Source organism: Tamandua tetradactyla, chromosome 9 (genome assembly GCF_023851605.1).
Source record: "Tamandua tetradactyla isolate mTamTet1 chromosome 9, mTamTet1.pri, whole genome shotgun sequence".
Taxonomy (NCBI): Eukaryota; Metazoa; Chordata; class Mammalia; order Pilosa; family Myrmecophagidae; genus Tamandua; species Tamandua tetradactyla.
This window is the reverse complement of record NC_135335.1, coordinates 101,593,564-101,618,709: the sequence shown is the minus strand read 5'-3', so window position 1 is coordinate 101,618,709 and position 25,146 is coordinate 101,593,564. Positions and strand designations below refer to the sequence as shown.

At 33.6% G+C, this 25,146-nt stretch overlaps 1 protein-coding gene across 9 annotated transcripts in view; it reads left to right on the top strand.

Annotated features, from left to right (window-relative positions):
• DHX29 (DExH-box helicase 29) overlaps nucleotides 1-25,146 on the top strand; it is a 48,699-nt gene that overhangs the window by 18,444 nt on the left and 5,109 nt on the right. Inside the window, exons 9-25 of one of the 9 annotated variants that reach the window (XR_013157971.1) lie at nucleotides 1,782-1,947; nucleotides 2,205-2,328; nucleotides 3,658-4,266; nucleotides 5,672-5,815; nucleotides 8,322-8,498; nucleotides 9,132-9,272; nucleotides 11,084-11,228; nucleotides 11,362-11,479; nucleotides 12,125-12,209; nucleotides 13,664-13,752; nucleotides 15,578-15,706; nucleotides 15,792-15,867; nucleotides 16,625-16,849; nucleotides 17,780-17,916; nucleotides 18,342-18,435; nucleotides 21,604-21,906; nucleotides 23,866-23,942. Coding sequence is in view for 7 of the 9 variants with exons in the window: in XM_077117143.1 (XP_076973258.1) it covers nucleotides 1,782-1,947; nucleotides 2,205-2,328; nucleotides 3,658-4,266; nucleotides 5,672-5,815; nucleotides 8,322-8,498; nucleotides 9,132-9,272; nucleotides 11,084-11,228; nucleotides 11,362-11,479; nucleotides 12,125-12,209; nucleotides 13,664-13,752; nucleotides 15,578-15,706; nucleotides 15,792-15,867; nucleotides 16,625-16,849; nucleotides 17,780-17,916; nucleotides 18,342-18,435; nucleotides 21,604-21,906; nucleotides 23,811-23,942 (2,894 nt within the window). In the remaining 2 variants the exon portion in view is untranslated. Of the gene's footprint in view, nucleotides 1-1,781; nucleotides 1,948-2,204; nucleotides 2,329-3,657; nucleotides 4,351-5,671; nucleotides 5,816-8,321; nucleotides 8,499-9,131; nucleotides 9,273-11,083; nucleotides 11,229-11,361; nucleotides 11,480-12,124; nucleotides 12,210-13,663; nucleotides 13,753-15,577; nucleotides 15,707-15,791; nucleotides 15,868-16,624; nucleotides 16,850-17,779; nucleotides 17,917-18,341; nucleotides 18,989-21,603; nucleotides 21,907-23,810; nucleotides 23,943-25,146 lie in introns of those variants that run through there. The other 8 variants (XM_077117144.1, XM_077117143.1, XM_077117147.1 and 5 more) reach the window with 8 other exon arrangements.

Genomic DNA, 25,146 nt, shown 5'->3' with positions numbered 1-25,146 from the left:
TCTCATTCATTTTTTCAAAAACTATTTAATCCTTATTGTACACAATGTCAGGTACTGTGTATGCAGTAATGAACAAAATAATACAGCCTCTGCCTTCTTAAATGTAAATCTAGTAGGAAAGATAACCTCTAAGTTTGCACAAATAAATATATAATTACAAACTGTGCTATAAAAGAAAAAAAAAACTGGCTTGTAATATTAGAGATTAACAAGGAGTTCTAATTTGGATTTTGAAGATCTTGCTGATGATACTTGTTCTGAGAGCTAACAGATGATTAGGTGTTGACCTGGTTACAAGTTGGTGGAAAGAGCCAGATAAGAATCCCTTCTTGGATAGAATATTGGAAGTCTAATGTGGGAAAGAGCTTAGGGCAGCACTGTTCGACAAAGTTTTCTGCAGTAACGGACATATGCTAGATCTGTGCTGTCCAATGTGATAGCCACTTGCTAGATGTGTATATTGAACACTTGAAATGTGCTAGTGCAAATGATAAACTGAATTTCTAAAATTTTATTTAGTTTTAATTATGTGGCTAGCACTACTGCATTGGGCCAGGCAGACTTAGAACATTTGAGGAACTGAAATCATAGGGAGTGTGGATACAGCATAGTAAGCATGAGGAAAGAATGGCAAGAGATGGGTGGAGATGGACCATGATGGCTTTTAGGCAGTAGTATGTAATTTCACCTTTATTTTACACATAACAGGAAGTCATTGTGGTGGTGATGTAGTGATATGGTTGTGGTTGTGGTCATGGCTATGGTGGCAGATGGTAAGCAGAGAAATGACATTTTTTTTTTTAAGTTTACTCTAGGCGTGGGATAGCATACCAAACAATTCTAAGTATCTAAGTATCCTAAGTAATTCATCAGATGGATGGTTTCACAGATATTTGATAAGAATACATAAGTTCCTCCTTTTTAAAAATTCAGGATTTTCCATGGTGCTATCCAGCAAGATTTCTTTACCTCATTTTTAGAAGAGTAAGCATGTTTATGTGTCTTTTCTTCTAGAACTGTTTTTCCCAAAAGTGATCTTGATCACTTACAGATTTTATATTACTACAGAATGTTTTTAAATGCAATTTTATTGATATACATTATATATTCACATACCATGCACTCATCCAAAGCGTACAATCAGTGGTTTACAGTATCATCATATAGCTGTGCATTTATCATCACAATCGACTTTTTCTTGTTTGTGAAAAATAACATAAATACAAAAAAAGCAATAAGTTTCAAAGCACACCATGACAATTAGTTATAGATAAGATTTCAGAGTTTGGTATGGGTTACAGTTCCACAAATTAAGGTTTTCACTACTAGTTGCTCCAAGACTCTGGAGACTAAAATATCAATAGAATGATTCAGCAGTCAAATTCATTTGTTAAATCCTCCCTTCTCTATAAAACTATCATCTCCTTTGATCTTTCTCCCATCTTTTTTTAAAATATTTTTTATTGTGAAATGTAATATATCCCGAAAAGCGATAAATTTCAAAGGAAAGTTTAACAAGTAGTAGTAGAACAAATTTCAAAGTATCATATGGGTTACAGTTCCACAATTTCAGGTATTTTCCTTTGGGTGTTCTAATACACTAGAAACTAAAAAGAAGTATCTGTGTAATGATTCAGTAGTCATAATCCTTTGTTAAGTCCTAACTGCTCTGTTACTCCTCGTCCCTCGCTCGATCTTCAGGGATATTTGGGCAATGACCATTCTAACTTCTTCATGTTGAAAAGGAGTGTACATGACGATTTTTATCTCTGTCATTTTAGATAAAAAGAGAGAACTTCATGATGTAAGAAATTTTGACTATACTTCTCGAAGCTGGACTGGAAAATCTCCCAAACAATTTCTAATTGATTGGGTCAGGAAGAATCTTCCCAAGAGTCCAAATCCTTCCTTTGAGAAAATTCCAGTAGGTAGATACTGGAAATGCAGGTATGTTTCTCTGGATGACTGAATGAACTTTTAGAAGAATGTAAGATAAAAAAAATCTTTTTATTTCCTATAAATTAAGTTAATATTTAGGAAGCTCTCTAATTCATATCTCAGGTTGAGAGTACGTATAAATTATCCATGCCTTCCAGAGAAATATTTAATTTAAATAATTGATGTAAATTTAGGTTCGATGTATTGGAACTCTCTTTATAGTTCATCAATTTTATTTTTATTTTTTTTCATCTTTTTCTTTTTAGGGTGAGAGTGATCAAGTCTGAAGATGATGTCTTGATAGTGTGTCCTACAATCTTAACAGAGGATGGCATGCAAGCTCAGCACCTGGGAGCTACTTTAGCTCTTTATCGTTTAGTGAAAGGGCAGGTGAGGCTTTCTACAACTAAATGCTTCAAAAAACATTTGTGGAGTAATGGGCATAATATACTTTGGCGGCTTAAACTTGTATCTACATAAAGTATTTTAATTATGGTCCTCTGGGCCAATTTTCTATTTAATGACTCCTCCTGATTAGTCCTAGGTTCTGCTCATTCATAATTTGGATTTCCTCTCACCCCTAAATTTAGCTCAGTCTTTCCCCTTGCTTCTTAGACCTGAGGTCTGAAAGAGACAATTTGGTCCAACTTTTCATGAGATTAATTTACAGGTTAAAAATAGTTTTAATTTAATTTAATAGGGTGGTTGAATTAAGGAAGTTTTTAAACAGTTATTTTCCTTTAATGTTATATTATCTTTTCAACTTAAAAAAAAGACCATCAATATTGGTTACAGTTTTCAATTCTAGATGAACTATTATGAGCTTCCCAGTTTGCAATAGTTAAAGATAAAGTATTCCTGAAGGAAGTTCTTTAAGAGAATACAATGCTCTTCCTTTTTTTCTTTATAATTTAGATTGTCAACATGTCCTCTTTACAATAAATGTGACTTATATGTCCTTTTTTATGGGAAATTAGAACCACTGAAACTGTTAGATACTGAATAAGTAGAATTCCAAGCAGTTCTTTCCAAATTTTGCTAATAAAAGTTCTTAATGTTTCTCATTTCCTTCATTTTGCAAAATAAGAGAACAAAAATTGAGATGACTTAGTAGAAATGACTATCAATGTCACAGAGATAATTGTGGGCTCTTTTATAGCACAAAATTAGGATAACTCAGATTCCACTTAGTACAGTTCACGTAGAACACTTTGAGCTATACATTAGATGACTGCCAGAATCTCAAAAGAAGCTTTGTAATGATGTTCCAGTATGTTTTAAAAATGCCTAATGATTCATCTATATATTTGTATAGAACTGCAGGAATAAAAAATAAATATTTATTCAGTAGTTTACTATGTTACAGGAATAAGCACTTTACATGTATTAATTTATTTAACTTCACAGTATGCCTATGAGGGAAATACTATTATTATCCCCCTTTTACAAATGCAGAAACAGAGGCACAGAGAGGTTAAGAACTTGCTCTAGGTCACAGCATTAGCAAGCCAAAAAGCTCATATGTGATATGTTATTTATAAATTTTGATTATATGAACACATCATATTAAATTAATAACTTCATGGTTTGAGACAAATTACATTTTAAGAATAAGATAGCTATTCTAAGTTCTAAGCTGTATTTTGATATCCAGTAGTTAGTGAAAATGATATACTGCTTTTTGGTTTTTTGGTTGTTTTTTTTTTCCCCCTTTCACAGTCAGTGCATCAGTTACTTCCTCCTACTTACCGAGATGTTTGGTTGGAGTGGAGTGATGCAGAAAAGAAAAAGGAAGAATTAAATAAAATGGAAACCAATAAACCGCGTGATCTTTTTATTGCCAAACTTCTGAATAAATTGAAACAACAACAACAGCAGCAACAGCAGCATTCTGAGAATAAGAAAGAAAATTCTGAAGATCCTGAGGAATCTTGGGAAAATTTAGTTTCTGATGAGGACTTTTCTGCACTGTCCTTAGAATCAGCAAGTGCAGAAGACTTGGAACCTGTCAGAAACCTCTTTAGAAGGTTGCAAAGCACACCGAAGTATCAGAGACTTCTTAAGGAAAGGGAACAGTTACCTGTGTTCAAACACCGGAATTTGATTGTCGAAACTCTTAAAAGGCACAGGGTAGTGGTTGTGGCAGGTGAAACAGGAAGTGGGAAAAGTACTCAAGTACCACATTTTCTTTTGGAAGATTTGCTTCTAAATGAATGGGGAACAAGTAAATGTAACATTGTCTGTACCCAGCCCCGGAGAATCTCAGCAGTGAGTTTAGCCACAAGGGTGTGTGAAGAATTGGGCTGTGAAAGTGGACCTGGAGGAAGGGTAAGATGCTGTTCAACTCTGTCTCTGTGAATGGTGACAGTACTCATCTTTGCTTTGGGGATCCAAATGGAACCTGTCCCATATATGAGCTTTGACAGTTACTGGTTGTTCAGTAACACATTTAAGGAAGTTTGCAGATGTTTTCTTTGAAAGATGTGGTAATATACTACTGTCTTACATATGAAAAGGGTTATTAGCAATTCTGTCATTAAAATTCTCATATAAAAGAAAAAATACATGTCATAACTGAATATCAAATATGTTACATACTAGACTAAATATTCAAAGAATTCAGACAAATAATAAGTTTGACTCTTGATCTCCTCTATCTCAAGTTTTTGTAAATCATTTCTTTGGAATGTATCCTGAAAGATTTTCAGTAATTCTTTTTTAAAGAGTAGAAGGGAAAAACAATACAGAAGAAAATACTAAACTGTTTTTAAATCCTGTATTTTTTTTTAATGGAGAAGTTCTTAAGTATCTGTTGTCATGCATTTGCCATGCAATTGCACACAAAACTGGCCAAACCTCAACCAGAGTGACTACAAAGTATGGAAATAATTAAGGTTGATTAGAACCAAATATGATAAATTCCCAGTTCATATAATTAGCTTAGTTAAAATTTGAGTTGTTCATTCTAGAGATGGCCCTTAATATTTTTGTCCCTTAAGATGGTATTGTTCATTAAATAATTTTTATTTAGTACATTTTCTGGGATTCTCTCAGCGAATATAGGGATATAAAAAGACACCTGTAAGAAACTAAGGTTAAGCATAATGACAGACATGTATACAAATAATACAAAGGAATGACTGAAGGAGTAAAAAGTTGTGATAGAAATAGAAGTGGCTTCAAGATTCCCATTAGTAAGCACTGGTATAATAGCAGCTGTTTTTTTAATGGTGGCAAGTTTTATGAGCTGCTGACAGGGGAGTAGACCAAATTGTAGGAGCTGCTTTAAAATTCTGTTTCTGAGTATCTCAGTATTTTGATCCAAGGTAATTTAATATGAAATTAATTCAACATTTATTATGTTTTTTTAATAATGATATTTGAAGCAGATTAACAGCTTTCTGTTTCAACATGTTAAAAAACACAAAGGTTTTTCTTAAAAACAACCCCTGCTTTATAGTATTATATAATCAAAAACTAGGGAAATCTAATAATAAATTGTACTATATAGATTTATTTACTCTGCTGCATATATTAGAGAGATGAACACTATGCTTCTTCTTTTTTTTTTTTGCATGGGCAGGTACTGGGAATCAAACCCAGGTCTCTGGCACAGCAGGCAAGAACTCTGCCACTGAGCCACCGCTGCCCACCCCATGCTTCATTTTTTAAACCTTGTTTCCCAGATCACTTGGAAGAAACTGTTCTCAGTCTTGTGTTCTTTCTTGTTCAGAATTCCTTGTGTGGATATCAGATCCGGATGGAATCTCGAGCTAGTGAATCTACCAGATTACTCTACTGTACAACAGGGGTTTTGCTAAGGAAACTTCAAGAAGATGGTCTTCTAACTAATGTATCTCATGTTATTGTAGATGAGGTGAGTAGATTCTCTAGTTGTGTCTAGATAGGTTTTTAAAATTTTTGTATTAAAAAGATGTTACTTTTAATGCTAGCTGTTTTCTTTTGTGATTACTAAATGCCATATACTTTATACATAATAATTTATTTAATCTCCTCTAACATCTCGTGTTATAGATTTATTTTATTAAATAAATACCTTAGGATACTTGCTGTGTGCTAGATGCTCTTCAAAATACTTTGTATGTGTTAATTCATTTAAACCTCCCCGTAACCCATTGAAGTAAATACTACTATATCTCTGTTTTACAGTTTAAGAAACAGGCATAAGGAAGTCAAATAACTTGCCCAAGGTCACATAGCCAGTAAGTTGCTGGTGATGGTGGCTCAAACGCTGGCAGTCTGGCTCTACTCTGCTCTTACCACTACACTGCTCATCAACTAATACATGTAGATGTTAAAGGATCTTCTCTAATTCTTATAAAAGACAAGGAATCTTCATCCATATGTCATTTTCTCTTGAGATATATCCCTGCTTGAATCAAATTTGAAAGCACATATAAATTGAATTATGCAGAGTTTCACTTTAGAGTCATTTTAAATGGCATACTAGTTTAGTATATATAAAGTGATTTGCTTTGTACATAAGATATATAGCATATCTATTATTTCTATTATTCAGAAAATAATTTTTTAATTTTCCCTGATATAAAGTTTTTATGAATGTCTGTGAATTCATGAAGTTCAGAAGGCAGCATGGGAGTCTAGTCATTCATTGATTTTTAATCAGTATAGAAACGTAGAAAATGAAAATAAAACTATCTATAATCTCATGACCCAGAAAAAAATGATTAACATTTAATTTTCTTACCTTTTCATGGGCTTTTTAGCCATTTGTATTTGCTCTTCAGAAAAATGTCTATTCATATCTTTAGCCCATTTTATAACTGGGTTGTTTGTTCTTTTGTTGCTGAGCTATATAATTTCTTTATATACATATCACCTTTATCCAATAAGTGATTTCCAAATATTTTCTCCCATTGAATTGGCTGCCTCTTCACCTTTTTGACAAAGTCCCTTAAGGCACAGAAGAATTTGATTTTGAGGAGTTCCCATTTAGCAAATTTTTCTTTCATTGCTTGTGCTTTCAGTATAAAGTTTACATAGCCACCTCCTATTAGTGGGTCTTGAAGATGTTTCCCTCTATTTTCTTCTAGGAGTTTTATGATACTGGCTCTTATATTTAGGTCTTGATCCACTTTGTGCTCATTTTTGTATTGGAGGTAAGGTAAGGGTCCTCTTTCATTCTTTTAGCTATTGATAATCCAGTTCTCTCATGCCCATTCATTGAAAAGACTGTTCTGTCCCAGTTCTGTGAATTTGGAGCCTTGTCAGAGATCAGTTGACCATAGATTTGATGGTCCATCTCCGCATTCTTGATTCATTTCCATTGGTCAATACCTGTTTCTGCCAGTACCATACTGTTTTGACCACTGTGGCCTTATAATAAGCTTTAAAATCAGGAAGTATGAGTCCTCCCACTTTAGGATATTTTTAGCTATTTGAAGTCTCTTTTCCTTCCAAATGAATTTGATAACCAGCTTTTTCTAAGTCTTCAAAGTAGGTTGTTGGAATTTTGATTGGTATTGTGTTGAATCTGTAGATCAATTTGGGTAGAAGTGACATCTTAACTATATTTAACCTTCTTATCCATGAGCGTGGAATGTCTTTTCACTATTTAGATCTTCTTTTATTTCTTTTATCAATATTTTGTAGTTTCTGTGTATAGGTCCTGTCCATCTCTGGTTAAGTTTATTCCTTGATACCTGATTATTTTGTTTGCTAGTTTGAATGAAATCTTTTCCTTCATCATCTCTTCAGTTAGGTTATTGCTTGTGATAGAAATATTACTGATTTTTGCAATTAATCATGTATCCTGCGGCCTTGCTGAATTTATTAGCTCAAGTAGCTTTGCTATAGATTTCTCAGGATTTTCCAAATATAGTATCATGTCATCTGCAAATAATGAAAGTTTTACTTCTTCCTTTCCTATTTGGATGCTATTTCTTTTTCTTGCTGATTGCTGTAGCTACAACATTGAATAAGGTGAGAGTGTCTCATTCCTGATCTTAGGGAGAAGGCTTTCAGTCTCTCACTGTTGAGTACAATGCTTTTCATATATGCCCTTTATCATACAGAGGAGGTTTCCTTTGATTTCTTACTTTTGAAATGTTTTTATTAGAAAAGGATGATCAGCCACATATTTGCAGACCATCTCAGAGGGTAAAGTCCTACTCTCATTGCTAATCTTACACATTACATACTGATTTTTACTGGCTTTAATTTTAGAGGGTTACTTTATTTCCAGTTCTAAAGATCTGCCTTATTTAAAACATATAGCTTCTCCTTCAGTATACCATGTATTGATTATACTTAAATATTGGTTAACTTTTACTAGGTTTGAGTATCAGATTGTTTAAGCTTCTTGCTAGACTTTAGATTATTTTTTATTCACTTTATACTAGGTTCACGAAAGAAGTGTGCAGTCAGACTTCCTACTGATTATCTTGAAGGAGATTTTACAAAAACGTTCTGATCTACACTTGATTCTGATGAGTGCCACAGTGGACAGTGAAAAGTTTTCTGCGTATTTTACACACTGCCCTATTCTCAGAATTTCAGGAAGGAGTTACCCTGTTGAGGTACGTTTTCTTTATTACACATATGTAAAAAGAAATTGCATTCCCACCAGAGGGTTTCCCCCCAGAACAGTCCTTGTGCAGTCTGAGTCCAGAACTACTCACAGGGTTCTGCAAGTCAAGAGAGGACCTGGAGACATTCTGGGAATTAGATGGCTGGTGCTACCTTGACTGAAGGTACGTGAGACAGAAGGAGGGTTCTGCCGAAGACAAACCTGAGGGCTGTGGAACATAAACCATGTTTGCCTATCAAAATCACTATGTCCAGATTGAAGATGGCTGCCTGGAACAAGGAACTCCCTTTCCTCCTGCTCCTCATGTTTAGGGTTGTCCTCTTGAAGCTTTCTCTTCTGCATTTTCTAAATGTTTACCCTTTTGATTCAGCTGATGAAGACTGTTCTTTTAATCAACTTTCACACATAAAAATGTACACCATGATGTAATTTGTTCTGAGACACCTAGGGACTGGCCCATCTACATCAACCAAGTTCTTCATTCCCAAATAATGTTGGGAAAAAAACTTTTTCATATTATTCTAAATTAGTGCTTGGTGATATTCAAAAGGTTTTAATCCCCTTAAAATGATACTTCCTGAAAGCAATTTGGGTTCACCCAATTATATGGCTTAATCTACAGGTTTTCCATCTTGAAGATATAATAGAGGAAACAGGCTTTGTACTGGAGAAAGACTCAGAATATTGTCAGAAATTTCTGGAGGAAGAAGAAGAAATAACTATTAATGTTACAAGCAAAGCAGGAGGAATAAAAAAGTATCAGGTAAAAGGAAAACATTTTGAAAGACGTCAATAATAAGATCTGGGTATAACGTACAAGGAGAGTTTTACAATCATATGGCTCTCTCCTTGCCACATCTACCACAAGAAAGAAGACTGTTCTAAGCAGCCGTCTTGAAGGGATGCACAGTTATTGTGAAGGGTCTTAGAGGAATGTTGCAGAAGGATTTCAGTCACATCAGTGTAGAACTCAGTATCCTTGGAAAGAAAAAGAAGAGGCTTCAGGTTGACAGATGGTTTGCACTGTCTATAGTCATGTATAGAACATGATCAAGGGTGTTATAGTGGGCTTCAGTTAAAAGATGAGGTCTGTGTGCTCACTTCCCCATCAGTGTTACTCAGGAGAGTGGGTCTCTTGTTGAAATCATAAATTTGGGGGGTGAAAAATGTATCTATAGGGTTTAGATGAGGCCAGGCCTTGCTTGTTCAGTATCTCAAGCCCAGAAAGATGAGTTAATTCTTGAAGGAAATTACATTGAAATTGCATCAGACTCAGCTGCTTTGATTCTGTGGGCCAGCATAGTCAAAACCATAAATATCAAAAACTTTGGGGACGGCATCTATATCTCTGGAGAAAGGAACAGTATAGCAGGCTGATGAATAAGACTTAGTATCTAAGAGTTGTCTAGCTATGGAAACAATAAGATGCCAGAACTATTTGTGATATTTTAAAAATGCAATCAGATTGTTTGATTTGAGACTTTCTTAAAAAAAAAAAAAATCCTGTGGCTGACTCATGAATTCAAGCATAACTTGATAGAAGAGGAATAGCTGTGATTATGAACAATATTTAAGGGTCACTTCTTTAATCTTTGCTTCATTGTACTGTAGTCTTTGGTTTGTGGTTTTTAGTTTCCTTCTTACACTATCCTGGGCCATATAGACCCACAGTACAAAATCAAGGACATATAAGTAAGAATCAACTTTTATATAGCAGTTTCACAGTGATGATTAATTATTGAGGAGTAAATTTGTAATGATTTTCTCTATCTCAACACCATAGGTGGTCAGGATAGGACAGGCCTAAAATCTAGGTTTTTTCAGTAGCCTCTTTCCTGGCAGGAGGAAACCTAAGCTCCACAATAAAGCTGTCCAGAGCATGTGCAATTCTTCCTATTGAGTAAGTCCTTATTACATGTTTCTAGAAATATCGCAAAAGCTATATTACCCTGCCTAGCCAACGGTCCTGGATCCAGCATTTTCATTGTATCCACAGTATTTCATTTATATATCAGGCATGTATCCAATCTGATGGAAGCCCACAGTTAAAGTTAACTTTATCTTTTTTTTTCTCATGGTACTTTTATTTTAAGCAAAATAAACCAAGAAAGTAAAAACTAGAACCTCCGAAAAAAAGATTAGTTTAGAAACTAAAAAAAAGAAAATCATAGGTATTTAAGAAGAGATGTGATTAGAAACCAGTAGCCAAAGTAGAACATAGAATGAATGAGGTAGGTATAAACTTATTCAAGTTATCATAACCTCTCTTGGCCTGGCTGCTTTTCAGTTGCCACAGATTGATGTATTAAGGATTATGTTTTTCTTTAATATGTACATCCCAAGTTCAGAAGTTTTTACTATACTTAAGAGCTGAATGAAACTAAATGATAAGAAATGTAAAATTTATGATACCTTTTCTACTGATAGATACTGTACACCTGCTAAATTTTAACATAATTGTGGTGACAATAGAAAACTAGATTTGAATGAATGCAAATACCTTCTTTTTCCTTCTTTATCTTATAAAAATGCTTAATATTTTTGTTCAGCTTTCTCTGGTTGTGTTTCTTGTAGGAATTCATACCAGTTCAGACTGGAGGAACTGTTGATTTAAATCCATTTTACCAGAAGTATAGCAGCCGCACTCAGCATGCTATTCTTTACATGAATCCCCATAAAATCAACCTGGATCTCATTTTGGAACTTCTTGCATATTTAGGTATATTTCTGTTCCTATAATGTCTCCATTTATTTTGATAAGCTTTTCTTCTAACTAGAGATGTTTTATTAATATTTTATATGCTGTTCTCTAGTCTTCTTACTTTGAATATTATATATTTTTTTAATTTTAGATAGAAGTCCCCAATTTAGAAATATTGAAGGAGCAGTATTGATCTTTTTACCAGGCCTTGCTCATATTCAACAATTGTATGATTTCCTGTCAACTGACAGAAGATTTTATTCTGAACGGTAATTATACATCTTTATTATATTTACTGTGATTTAAAATAGAAAAACGTTCGCTGCATTAAAACTCTTTATCAGAGTTTTGGAAGACTTTTTACCTTTAGTTAATTTTGGCATGGTGAACCAAGTTTTTGTTGTTGTTGTTTTAAAATTTCTATTAAAGCACTTTGTCTACTGAAAGTTTTTAGATAGTATTTCTGCATTTGCTTTATTTTTTTAAAATGATAAAGCAGAGGGAACCCTATGGTTAGGAATAAGATGGTGACTCCCCTCTTCCAACTCACTAGATGGTACAAACTCCCCTCCCCCATCCCAAGATTTCAATTTATCATTCATGCATACTGAATTGTCTGATTTGATACGGTTTGTTATGCTGTCATGGTTATCACTTTGACATCAGATTGTTTTTTGTTAATTTTTTCAACTCTGTATTCCATTTAATTTATATTAAAATTTTCTCTATGGGGTGTGTGTGTGTGTGTGTGCGTGTGTGTATGGTGGCTCATTGGACCATTCTCTGAATTTTTGTGTTTAAAATTTTTCATAATAAATTTTAAAATTGATTTCTATTTGCAAATAAATTTTGTTATTCTTTGCAGTGTCTTCTAAAGAGAAACTCTTGCTAAGAACTATGATTTTAAATTTCAGATATAAAGTGATAGCTCTGCATTCTATTCTTTCAACTCAAGATCAAGCTGCAGCATTCACACTTCCTCCCCCAGGAGTCAGGAAGGTAAAATTCAGTACAGCAAATTTATATGTAATCTACCTGAGGATATTTCACAAAAGAATTATGACTTATCCTCAAAGCAAGTTATTAATATTAAGTGCATTATAGTGCCTGGTGGATTCCGCATGGTGCCCTGCAACTTAAATACTCAGAAGTGAGCCAATATATTACAATTCAAGTATGTGAATATTTATATGGTGTGTTATTAAAAGGACAAGACTTTTTGGAGAACTGGTAGTTGAAAATGAAGGCATGAATGTTGCTTGTTATAAAAACACTACTTTTCCCAAGGAGACGTCATTGATTTTGGGAGCTATTTGAATCCTGGAATTATGGCTTATTGTTTTCTAGGGTATTTTTGCAAGACATAGAGCTTATGTTAGGGAAACACGTCTGTATTTTTATTGTCTTCTCTGTTCAGAAGGGAAGATGGTTGGCAAAGAGAATTTCTCAGATTTTGGACCCTCTCTCAGAGGAAGAAAAAAACCTAAAGTAAGAACTGTGGAGAACATGGAACTCACAGGAAAAAGTCTGGACTGCAGTGCAGGAGGTCTCATCCTTAAGTGGCTGTCATTTGTGTGGCCTTTGGCAGCCCTTCTCTCACCTTTTTTAGGGGTTGCAATAAACTCATGGTTTTCTAACTGTGCTCTGAGGTACTCCAGGACTTCTGAGGCTGTGTTCTGATCTGTAACATGTAGCTTCCCTCTAAGAAGAGTTTTGTTTGAACAGAAGAGTTCCACCTCTTAACAACAATAACAAAATTTGAAAGCTACTGAAGTGGAATGATCTCAGAGGCCCCATCCAGCGCTTAGTAATCTGGGTTCTATTTCCTAGGGTAAATGAATAAGAAAAGCAAGGATTCAATATTAAAATACACAGTTAAGATAAAGTAATGCATATTGAATTTGACCTAGAAATTCTTAAATGTTTTACCTGCCAGGACACAACAGAAAAAATACTGCAGAAGATTGTACTATTCAGACATCACCATTAAGAATTTTAGAACTCGAAATCATTTATTTCTACCTAGTTAATTCATTTAAGTTAAGGTAACTGAGGCCCAGAGAGATAAAGTGACTTACCCAAAGCTACAAAGGTACTAAATAGCAAAGTCACAAAAGTACCCAGTTCTTACTGTTTGATGTACTACTTTGTCCCAACAATTCTGAAGTGTTTCTCCATTCTTTGACCCAGTTTTCAGTTCAACTTGTGTCATTTTTAAGATAACTGACTAGAATTAGGAGGAGGGTATTTTTGTTGGAATAAAAATCTACAGCTTGTCCAATTAAGCTGAGTTGACTGAAATAGAGTTCATTAAAATTATACAATAAAATTATAAATTTTTATAAGTAAACTTGAAAATACACTTTTTAAAGTTCATCTTCTCAAACTATGTAAGGAAGCTTAAATTATGGCATATTGCTGAAAGTTATCTAAATGTTTTGATTTATTTTCAGATTGTTTTAGCAACAAATATTGCAGAGACAGGTATTACCATTCCAGATGTTGTATTTGTAATTGATACTGGAAGAACAAAAGAAAATAAGTAAGTTTGAATTTTCCAAATCAAATTATTTTTAATCTGAAAAGGATTTGTAGCTCTTGAATTCCAAGGAGAAATAATAGGAAAATCCCAAATATCATAATCCTGCCCAGAGTAAAAAGTTTTAGAAAACTGTAAGAAACTTTAAAAGGTCTTAGAGTTAAATGTCAGAATCTCATGTGATGGGGTTTTACCATGGGTAATGTCAGTATATTCCTACTTTGAGAAAAATGATATCTGAGGAAACTTTGAGTGAATTTATTTCAATAAAAGAACAAATCAATAAAAAGAATAAAACATTACTCGTGGCATAATAGAAAATAAGCATGGGTTTTGAAGTCAGACTTAGATTTAAATATCTACTCTGTAATCTCGAGAATATCAGTTTCCTCATATGTTAATGGAAAAAATTAAAATTTCATGATTGAAAGTACCTGCCATAAGAACTGGTAAATAATACGTAAATTTAACTGACTCTTCCACAAAATGATTACTACTTAATAAATGCTTACTACTACCCTCCCCCTTACATGGGACATGACATCCGGGGGTGAAAGTCTCCCTGGCAGTGTGGGTTATGACTCCCAGGGATAAGCCTGGCCCTGGCACCGTGGAATCGGTAATACTTTCCTGACCAAAAGGGGGTAAAGAATTGTAACAAAATAAGGTATCAGTGACTGACAGAGTTCAAATAGAGTCGAGAGGCTATTCTGGAGGTTATGCTTATGTAAGTTTCAGCTAGATATTGTTATTTACCATAGTTTATCAAACCTCAATCAAAACCACTCCTGACAGCCCTAAAGAATACCTTGGGCTCTGTCTGAGATTCTGCAAAGGTTCCATGCACTAGGATTACTTTTCAGAAACCTACAGTCTCCTGACAGGTTTCTAGGCCAGATAAGTCCTGAAACCCAGAGGGTCCAGCCTCTCCAGAACATCACTAGTTCCATCCCATATTATCAACAGCTTGTTCCAACATGAAAAATTTAGAATGGGTATAGTCCAGATATCCCTAAAGATTGGGGAGAGAGATCAGAGGAGAAAGTAGAGTTGTAACAGAGAAGATAGGATTTTACAAATGAGTATGACTGCTGAATCATATCGATACTTCTTTTAGTCTCCAGTGTCTTGGAGCAGCTAGAAGGAAAAACCTAAAACTGTGAAACTATAACCCATACCAAAGTCTGAAACCTATTCTATAACTAATTGTTATGGTGTGCTTTGAAATTTATTGCTTTTTTGTATATATGTTATTTTTTACAATAAAAAATAAATGCTTGCCACTCTTAATGTTTAAATTGCATAAATAGGAGGACCAACTTTAGTAGTATATTGTAATCTATATACAATCCCCTAATGTTAGGAAACTTTGGCAACATTTGACACAAGAGTATGACTATTCAGTAGAAAATAAACCCTCAAATCTTAGAATTTCACCTTTAAAGGAACCATTTTCAGGGTTCACCTGTATCTCATGAAAGGTACATTAAGTTGTAATACTCAGACTAGCATTTCTTAAGCTAGTTCAAAAAACTCTTCTTGCATAATTAATAACTATTCCACCAAAATTAGAAAATTTCTGTGGTTAGATAAGTTTAGGAAATGGTTAAATAGATTTATTTCTTGTAGGGTTCTCAGAGCTTTTAACTTAATAATATGCAGTGTTTCCTAAATTAGTTGATGGAAGATGGTTTAGGAAATGTTGGTCCATAATAATGTACTTTTTTTTTAAGCCTATATTAAGTTTAATTTTGGAAATTTAATATTTCCAGCATTTTACATTTTTAAGTCAATTATCTTCATATTCTCCCTTAAAATATTTCCTTAGGTACCATGAAAGCAGTCAGATGAGTTCTTTGGTTGAGACGTTTGTCAGTAAAGCTAGTGCTCTGCAGCGCCAGGGGAGAGCCGGGCGGGTCAGAGATGGCTTCTGCTTCCGAATGTACACAAGAGAAAGGTATGGCAATAGCACTAAAAACTTAAAATCAGAATTTGGACTGTGAGATATTTCTGATGTGTATTTAGCAATTTTTTTTTTTCAGATTTGAAGGCTTTATGGACTATTCTGTTCCTGAAATCTTGCGTGTACCTTTGGAGGAATTGTGTCTTCATATCATGGTAATCCCCTAGGGAACTCAGATGAGTTTTTTATTCTTCACTCCCTTTCTAGGAAAAAAATAGAGACCTAAAATTATCTTATGTTGTGTTGCTCTAGGTTTTCTAGTATGCTCACTGTTCTTTAATGTGTGGCCCATAGTCTTTATAAGGAGACCCACTGTGCTTTGAATCTGCCAAACACACACTTTGTAGATTAAAATTCAGCCTCATAACCAAGAACATACACAACTGGGGGTGATTTTACCCACCACATTGGCAATGTCTGGAGACATTTTTGGCTGTTAAAACTGGGAGACTGCTATCTAGTAGAGGCCAGAGATACTGCTAAACATACTACAGTGCATACGACAGCTTCCTAGATGAGAGAATTATCTGGCTGAAAAACGCTGATAAAGCTGAACTGAGAAATTCTAACCTAGACCCAAGGACTCTAGACTGAAAGATTTAATATCTCCTTCGGTTTTTAGGGTTTTGACTATCAGAATCAAGGATGCAGAAAGAAACTAAAATGAGGACTGGAAAATCTCATCCTTGTGCTCCAACCCTCACCATACCCCAGCACACAACATAGACCCTAATGCTCTCCCTCCAGTTATAAGAAAATGAGTAAGATAGCCTTGCTCACCCATTTGAGTCATTTATCCTTGACTCAAAACTTTACTAAACTCAGATTTAGTTACAATTTGACCATCTTTTTGTGGCTGTGATAATTCTTTCTGATTACAAACCAATTTATCACTCCTTTTCAATCTTACAGAAATGTAATCTTGGTTCTCCTGAAGAATTCCTCTCGAAAGCCTTAGATCCTCCTCAGCTTCAAGTGATCAGCAATGCAATGAATTTACTCCGAAAAATTGGAGCTTGTGAACTAAATGAGCCTAAACTGACTCCATTGGGCCAACATCTTGCAGTTTTGCCTGTGAATGTCAAGATTGGCAAGATGCTTATTTTTGGTGCCATATTTGGCTGCCTTGACCCAGTGGTAAGTCAGACACTGCTGCTGCTTCATTTAAATATCATTTTGAGTGGAGAATTATCAAGTCTGTAAACAATTTTTAGCTTTTATTCATTTAATTATTTTACCCGAAAGGACTGTCTAGACTAACATTAAAATCCAGGGACCTGAATGCTTGATAAGAGTTTTTAATATAATTCAACTTTTTATATTTATATACATAAAATATATTCATGTATCTACTTAAATGTAATGCAGGTGCTACATTGTGAGTATGGCTTGTCTAGACTTTTGCTATCAAACAACTCATTTGATATTTGTTTATTTAGATATGTAGTGAATATGTAGAATATTTAGATTCTTAGGAAGCTTTGAACACTATAGACTTCTAAAAGTGATATCAGAATTTCGTCCTTTCCTTTTTCTTGGTTATCTTTCTAAGCCAGCAACTGCCAACAGTTCTGTTTTCTCAGTTATCTCAGAATTTATACATTCCATGCATCTGAAAAGCTATAACAACATCAGCAGCAACTAATAAATTCTTATGTAGTCTGAATTATTTTTAGAAAGCATTGCAGGAAATGGAGGTTAAGCAGGCTAGGTGTCAAGATATGTGAATTGTGATTCTGGGATTTGCCTCTTAACTATGACAGATTGTAAATCACTTACACAGACGTTCTGTTTTGTGGTGATATCTCCAGTTCTGGTGATATTATTGAGCCTCCTTACCTCTCATAGATGATGTAAAAGTGATATATAAAAAAAATTTCAAAGTGAAACTAAAAGTAATAGCTTACAAGTGAAAATACAAGTTGGCTATTGTAAAACATGTTAAAATGTTGAACAGAAGAAACATGCAATTTATAATATGATTGTTTTATATTTTGCTTTTTTTTCAAATCAGTTTTCAATATATATACCTTGTTTATGATAAATTGTTTGGTTATTCATGGATAGGCAACACTAGCTGCAGTGATGACGGAGAAGTCTCCTTTCACCACACCAATCGGTCGAAAAGATGAAGCAGATCTTGCAAAATCAGCTTTGGCTATGGCAGATTCAGACCACCTAACGATCTACAATGCATATCTAGGGTAAAGAAATTACCCAGGTGTTTGCAAAAGTCAATGGCCTGAGATTATTTACTTTTTAAAAGCTGTCTTTGACTTTTATTAGTATACATCTAAGATTTGAATTTATCTTTAGTTATTTTTTTCTGTCAAGGTACAGTTACTTAATAATTTTAGAGGTTCATATTTTTATAATTGCTCCTAAAATTTAAAAATAATTTACTTTATACTATTCTACATGTACTACCTCATATTTGAAGTAACAATTTACTGCTGTACATAAATAGAAAAAAAATCTGTATTTTTATTGAAATTCTTATATATAATTGTTAGATCTCTCTACTTTTTAAATGATTTGTAATTTAATTAAAGCTTACTTTGATTAATACCTCTGTAAAAGAGAGTTTGGAATGAAAACATGTTAAACATTGTCCGTTTTATTTACCTAGATGGAAAAAAGCTCAGCAAGAAGGAGGCTATCGTTCTGAAATGGTGTACTGCCGGAGGAACTTTCTTAATAGAACATCACTGTTAACCCTAGAGGTAGGTCTTAATACAACTCTGATTCAGGGTTATATGGTTGACTAATAGGTTTATTTTGGAGAAAGGAATGCCTAGAACAGTGTTTGACACATAGTAAGGGTTTGATAAACATTTGCTGAATTAATGAATTTGTAATCTTATGTTTTGTTATTTATCCCACCAAGTAACCTTTGTGTATTGCACAGTAATTAAAACTAGTATTCAGCAATCATAATGTATTCAGGAACTGATAAAAAGCAGTGTTCATGACCAGCTTGAAAATTAGGGTAATTGTCTAATGGCTCAGGTTAATTTACTTTTTTAAGTCTCAGTTACTCATCACTAAAAAAATTGAAGGAGAATAATTTATAGTTCTCAACTCTGAGAGTCAGTTATTTTTTTTTTTAATTATTATGGAAAATTTCAAACATACATAACTATAGAGAGAATATTATAATGAATCCTCATGTATCCCTTACCCACTTCTATAATTATCAACAAAACTCCCCTTATTCTACTCTCTGCCCTCTAGATTATTTTGAAGCAAATACCAAGCATCAGATCACTATTTATCTCTGAAAAATAAGGATTCTTTTTCTTTAACATTATGCTTAAAAATAAAAGAATTCCTAAATGTCATCAAATATACAGTCAGTATTCAAATATCCCAACTATTTCATAAGGCTTTTTTATAGCCAGTTTGCTCAAATCAGTATCCAAACAAGCTCCACATTTTGAATTTGGTTGCTATGTCTTTTAAGTCTCTTTTAATCTATAATTACCCATTTCTCCTGTTTTTATCCTACTTGCTATTTATCTTCTGAAGAAACTAGGTAAATTTTCCTTCAGAGTTTCCTACATTCTGGATGTGGATGTTAATTTTTTGATATTCAAATTGTCCCCCTCTTTGGCCAGTAGTAGCCCCTTCAAATTGGTTCCTGAGTCCTTTTCATATAAACTCCAGCAGTCTCTGATAACTTTGACAAGATGTTCAGGCTTATCTTGTATGTTTTATGTTCCATGCTTGAAATCAGTCATTTTCCCAAAGAGCCTTGGTTCCTTTTAATAATATTTTTATATTTTCCTAAATATTAGCCAGCTACTTAGTTGCACTGGTATGACCTGGTTTATGAAAAGGTATCCAAGACATCCTACTATGTGGCTGATTGTGGCCAAGTTTATTAGTATACTGTTAGGAAGGAAAACCTGATGGCTTTGCTCATCACTCAGATTTTGATTATAGGCCAGGACAGGATTTATCTATGAGAGGAAAGAGAGTAGAAGTGATAAAATATAAAAACAAGTGGTTGTAAAAGGCAGGGCTCATCCACAAACACAATTTTTTTTTTTAATTGGTGTTTGGTATGTTTATCGGTATTTATTTAAAAGGAAATTGTATTTAGTACAGACACGCTATAAAAATATTAATTTTATAAACTTAATGTGTCTCTCACGTAATTCCCCTACTCTGTGCTCATATTTGAAGAGGTTAAAAGGTATTTTTCCCATATAATTTGACGCACTACTTTTTGTGATTTAAAATAACTTCTGGGGCAGGGTGAGCCATGGTGGCTCAGCAGGCAGAGTTCTCACCTGCCATGCGAGAGACCCAGGTTCAGTTCCCAGTGCCTGCCCATGCAAAAAAATAAATAAATAACTTCTAGGGCAGGTAACAAGTTAATATACATCATAAACATTACATATAATCCTGCAAGTGATAATGAAAGAATATCTTAGATACCATGCTTATATCAAAGAAGTTAACTTTCTTTCAAAGTTTTAGAACCAAAGGTAGGCAATAAATATTACATGTGAGCCATGCTTCTACTTATATGATAATGTCATTTCTTTAGTGTCTTTAGCCTTTATGCTTGTATAACATATTAAGCTAATGCCAACATTAGCTTTGAAACATCTTTTTTTTTGTCATGGGCAGGCTCCATTTTGAAACATCTTTGATGGTATATTTACCAGAACAAATATGCAAATATAAAACATTTGACTCCTATAATCCTCAGCCTTTAGGACTAAAGAATTTTTTTAAGGCTTTTAATATTATTTTTTATTTTTTAATTCTTTTTTATTGTGAAATATATATATAAAAAAAGCAATACATTTCCAAGTACATTTTAACAAATAATTATAGAGCAGATTTTAAAGTTTCATATGGGTTACAGTTCCATGATATTTTGTTTTTTTCTTCTAGCTGCTCCAAGATACTGGAGACCAACAGAAATATCAATATAATGATTCAACAGTCATACTATTTGTTAAATCCTATCTTCTCTGTTATATTCCTCCTTCTCTTTAAATAAAAAAATAAAGAATTTAAAATTAAAGAAAAAAATGATAACTGCTGAGACTAATAACAGGAATGTCTTTAAATGGAATGAACTTTGTCCTTCTCAAAACAGTTAAAGGGCTAAAGAAATAGCCATGTCTGGGCCAACTGACAGGGATTCAAGATCTAGAAGGCTCACAAACACTAGCCTTGTTTCCTCTCTACTCCCTTGCAACTCTTAAATTTCCTCCCATCCCTTCTATGAGCCTTTTCTTCATCAAAGTTTTAGATGTTCTCACCCACCCTGTGGTATATCACTTTCTGTTTGGTCTTTCCTCCCCTGAATTTCAAAGTCCCTACAACTGAAAGGATATCCTATTATAAACATCACCTTTTAATCACTTGTGTCCTGTTTACTTGGATTAATTAATGCTCATGTTTCCTGTAGTATTTTAGCTGATTGGCACTACTGAAAGTAGAAAGAGATTTCAATCTATAACTTTAATTTCCAGAGGTAAAGAAAGAAGGTAGTTACAGTATAGGATCAAGATTCCTCAGTAATTTTCCTTCATTGTTGTTCTCTCAGTTACTGTTTTTATTAGAGTAAAAATGTCAAAAGAAAGGAGAGTTTCTATTGTAGTAGATAAGTGAATGCAAATATATTCCAGCACATTTGACTGCTCTCACATTTTAGACATTCTTACGTTTTTAACAACTAAATCTTAGGGTGGGCAGGGGAGTACAGACTATTTAATACATAACTTTAATTTAATTTAGGCCATAGCTAACTAAATAATAATTAAGCATCCTGTCAGTTTTTATAGGGAATATTAACATAATTACAAATTTATTTGACAATTTCTGATTTTAATCATTTTGTTTTCTTTTTAACATAAAAACCAATATAGGATGTAAAACAAGAGTTAATAAAGTTGGTCAAGGCAGCAGGATTTTCATCATCCACAACTTCTAATGGCTGGGAAGGAAACAGAGCCTCACAGACCCTCTCCTTCCAAGAAATTGCCCTTCTTAAAGCCGTACTGGCTGCTGGACTGTATGACAATGTGGGGAAGATAAACTATACAAAATCAGTAGATATTACAGAAAAATTGGCTTGTGTGGTAGAGACGGCTCAAGGCAAAGCACAAGTACATCCCTCCTCAGTAAATCGAGATTTGCAAACTTATGGATGGCTCCTATACCAAGAAAAGGTAAAGTGCTCATTCTCTAATTCTAATATGCAGATCCTATTCTAGATGTTATTCATAACTCAGATGAGGATGTCCCAATAGGTATTATAATTTGTTCTCAAATCAAGCTGTTCATTTTTGTTTATATTTGTAATCAGTACCTACATTGTTTCTCAAATAACCTGCTTAATTTCTTGGACTACTAATACAAATACCATACAGTGGGTTGGCTTAATAGTTTTTGGCTTGAAGTCCAAAGACTGGCTTTGTGAGGCTTGCTGCCAATGGTCCTTGGTTTTTTATCCTATGGCAATGCCTTCTCCTTTCTCTTCCAGGTTCCTTTACTTCCAGCTTCTTGCAGTTCCTATGTCTTCTTTTTTTCTGTCCAGTTTCCTTTGTTCATAAGGACTTTAGCCATGTTGGATTAAGGCCCACCCTCATTCAGTTTGGGCACACCTTAACTAACACCTTCAGAGGCCCTGTTTACAAAAGAGGTCACGCGCACAGGACCAGGGTTGGGACCTGAACATGCCTTTGGTGGAGACATGATTCATTCTCCAGCATAACAAAAAAAAGGTTTATTTCTCTTTCATATAACAAAAGAGGAAATAGTAATGTTTCTACTCTGATCATCATCATCTTTTCTACTAGGAATAAAGACAATTGTATCAAATACATGTTGTTAATACATACCAGTTCCTTGAGTATTTCTCTAATACGTGCCTGCTTCAAAAGGGGAAAAAGACATATTGTATGTGCCATTTCTAAATAAGGAATATTAGATGGGGTAGTAGAACTGTGTGTAATTTGGTAACATCTTAAGTCACAATATCACCTAAGATTATTTAATAGCAGATATTTATAGATTACAATGAAAGCAGTCAACCTTTTGGAACATAGCTGCATGGCCACCCTATTTTCCTAGTTTTTAAACTTGCGGTAAAAGTCAAAATGGCAAAAAAAAAAGTTGGTTTTTTTCCCTTTTGTGTAATTTTTATTTTTGTTATCTTTCTTATATTCACCCTTTTTTTTTCCTTTTTTTTTTTTTGAATTGGGCAGGCACTGGGAATCAAACCCGGGTCTCCAGCGTGGCAGGCAAGAACTCTGCCTGTTGAGCCACTGTGGCCTGCCCATATTCACCCATTTTTAATGCTGTATGAGAAGAAAAGGGACCATGTCATTTTGGAACATATTTCTTAACTCTCTTTACTAATAGAGTACCTCTATTATGTTTCTTGAGCTTTAAACTAACAGCAATCCATAATTTCATAGACTGGCTTACTTAACTCCCAGCATTCATCAAACTTAACTGTAAAACATGAGAAATAACTCTGGTATATATGACCATAGCTGAACATTGATCTAGAAACCAAAAACTATGAACTTTAATCATAATATTATTTTATATTATGATTCATATTAATCATATTATTTTAGCATTAATTAACAACATAAAATTGCCTGTTCACAGCTTCAACTATATTCAGTAAGGTATATAATTCAGCCTTACAATTAATTTTGAAATTCCGTTTTTCCCTTTGTTTCTTAATTAAAGAAGTTATAGAATTACACAAAAATAAAGCATAAAATACAGAGTTCCCATATACCACCCTATTATTAATCCCTTATATTAGTGTGGTACATTTGTTACAATTCATGAATGAACATTTTTATAATTGTACTATTAATTGTAGTCCATTTACAATTGAGTTTACTTTTTGTGTGGTACAGTTCCATGTTTATATTTTCAATAGTATAAATGCATGAATAGTGATAGTGAATATAAAATTGGAAAATTATAAAAACTTATGACTTAAAACATATAGTAGCAAATTATAGAAAAATACTTACATGAAAGAGATAAATGAAATTTTTATATTTTTAGGCTATGAAGTTGTTCCCCCTCCCCCTTTCTTCCTATGCAGGTAAGGTATGCCAGAGTATATTTGAGGGAAACTACCCTAATAACCCCTTTTCCAGTTTTACTTTTTGGTGGTGATATAGAAGTTCAGCACCGGGAGCGACTTCTTTCTGTTGATGGCTGGATCTATTTTCAGGTACACGGTACAACTGACTTTTTTTATTACATAAAAATTTTCTACATCTATCTTTAAAAGAGATAGAGCTTTTAAAAATTTTACTAGAGTTTGCATAATTACTTCCTATAATTTGATTTAAAATAAAACACCTTGTTTTTTATTGGCTATGTGGTTTTAAATCAGTTAAATTTAAAAATCAAATTATATTGCTATTATAAAATGTTATCAATAATTATAGCTTGCCATATGTGGGTGCTTCAATAGTTTCGTTACATGGATGATCAAATGTAATACTCTAAAAATCTTGTTAGATTATTTCCATACTTTTGTTTCTACAGATTAAGGCACTTACTTAAACTCAGGAAGAAGTTAAATATCTTTCTTAGATACATGGATTGTTTTTGGTAGAGCAAAACTCAAATCTAAGACCATCTGATCCCCAAACTCATCATACACTTCACTGTGTTGTACCCCCTAGACTATATATAAGCACCAACTATCCTGCCTATAGGATATTATACTGATCTATATTAAGAATATAAAATTCATGGGTAGAAAGTAGGATTAACTGTTGTGGTCATATACTGGGGTTATTACAAGACTGAAATGAGTTAAATGGCTTCCTGGGTATGTTGCAGTTCTTTGAACTATGTGAGAAAGAAAAGACAACTATAATATAATTCTACTCCTATATTCCAAATTAGAAGAAATTGTGGTATAGTAACAGCTTTGAATAAAAATGTAAAACAGAATTCCCGTATGAAATTATTGTGTAACACCCATCCTTAAACTTTAAAGTGGAGCTTAATTGCACCATCTGGTAAATTTCAGAAAACTGTTATGGTGATAAGTATAATTTAAATAATAAAGCATGGAAAATTGGTAGATACTTAGTGAATAAAGAAATATATATCAGAGAGAGAGGATTCCTATTAATATTCAAAAGAGGAGGGAAAGTTAAAAAAAAGAACAGTTTTCCTTAAAACACAGAAGAAGGAATAATATAAGATCAGTCAGTGTCTTAGTTGAGAACCTATGGGAGAAAATCTGGAAAATTTCCTACCTGTCCCAGTCCCATTTCTTTTCACATTTCTGTTTTAAACAGATTTTTGATAGCCACATAATAGTCTGTTGTGTTGATGTGGTATAAGTTGCCTGACCTTTGCATTAATGCTTGCCTTCATAATTTTAAATAACAATCCTACTATGAGCATTCCACTAG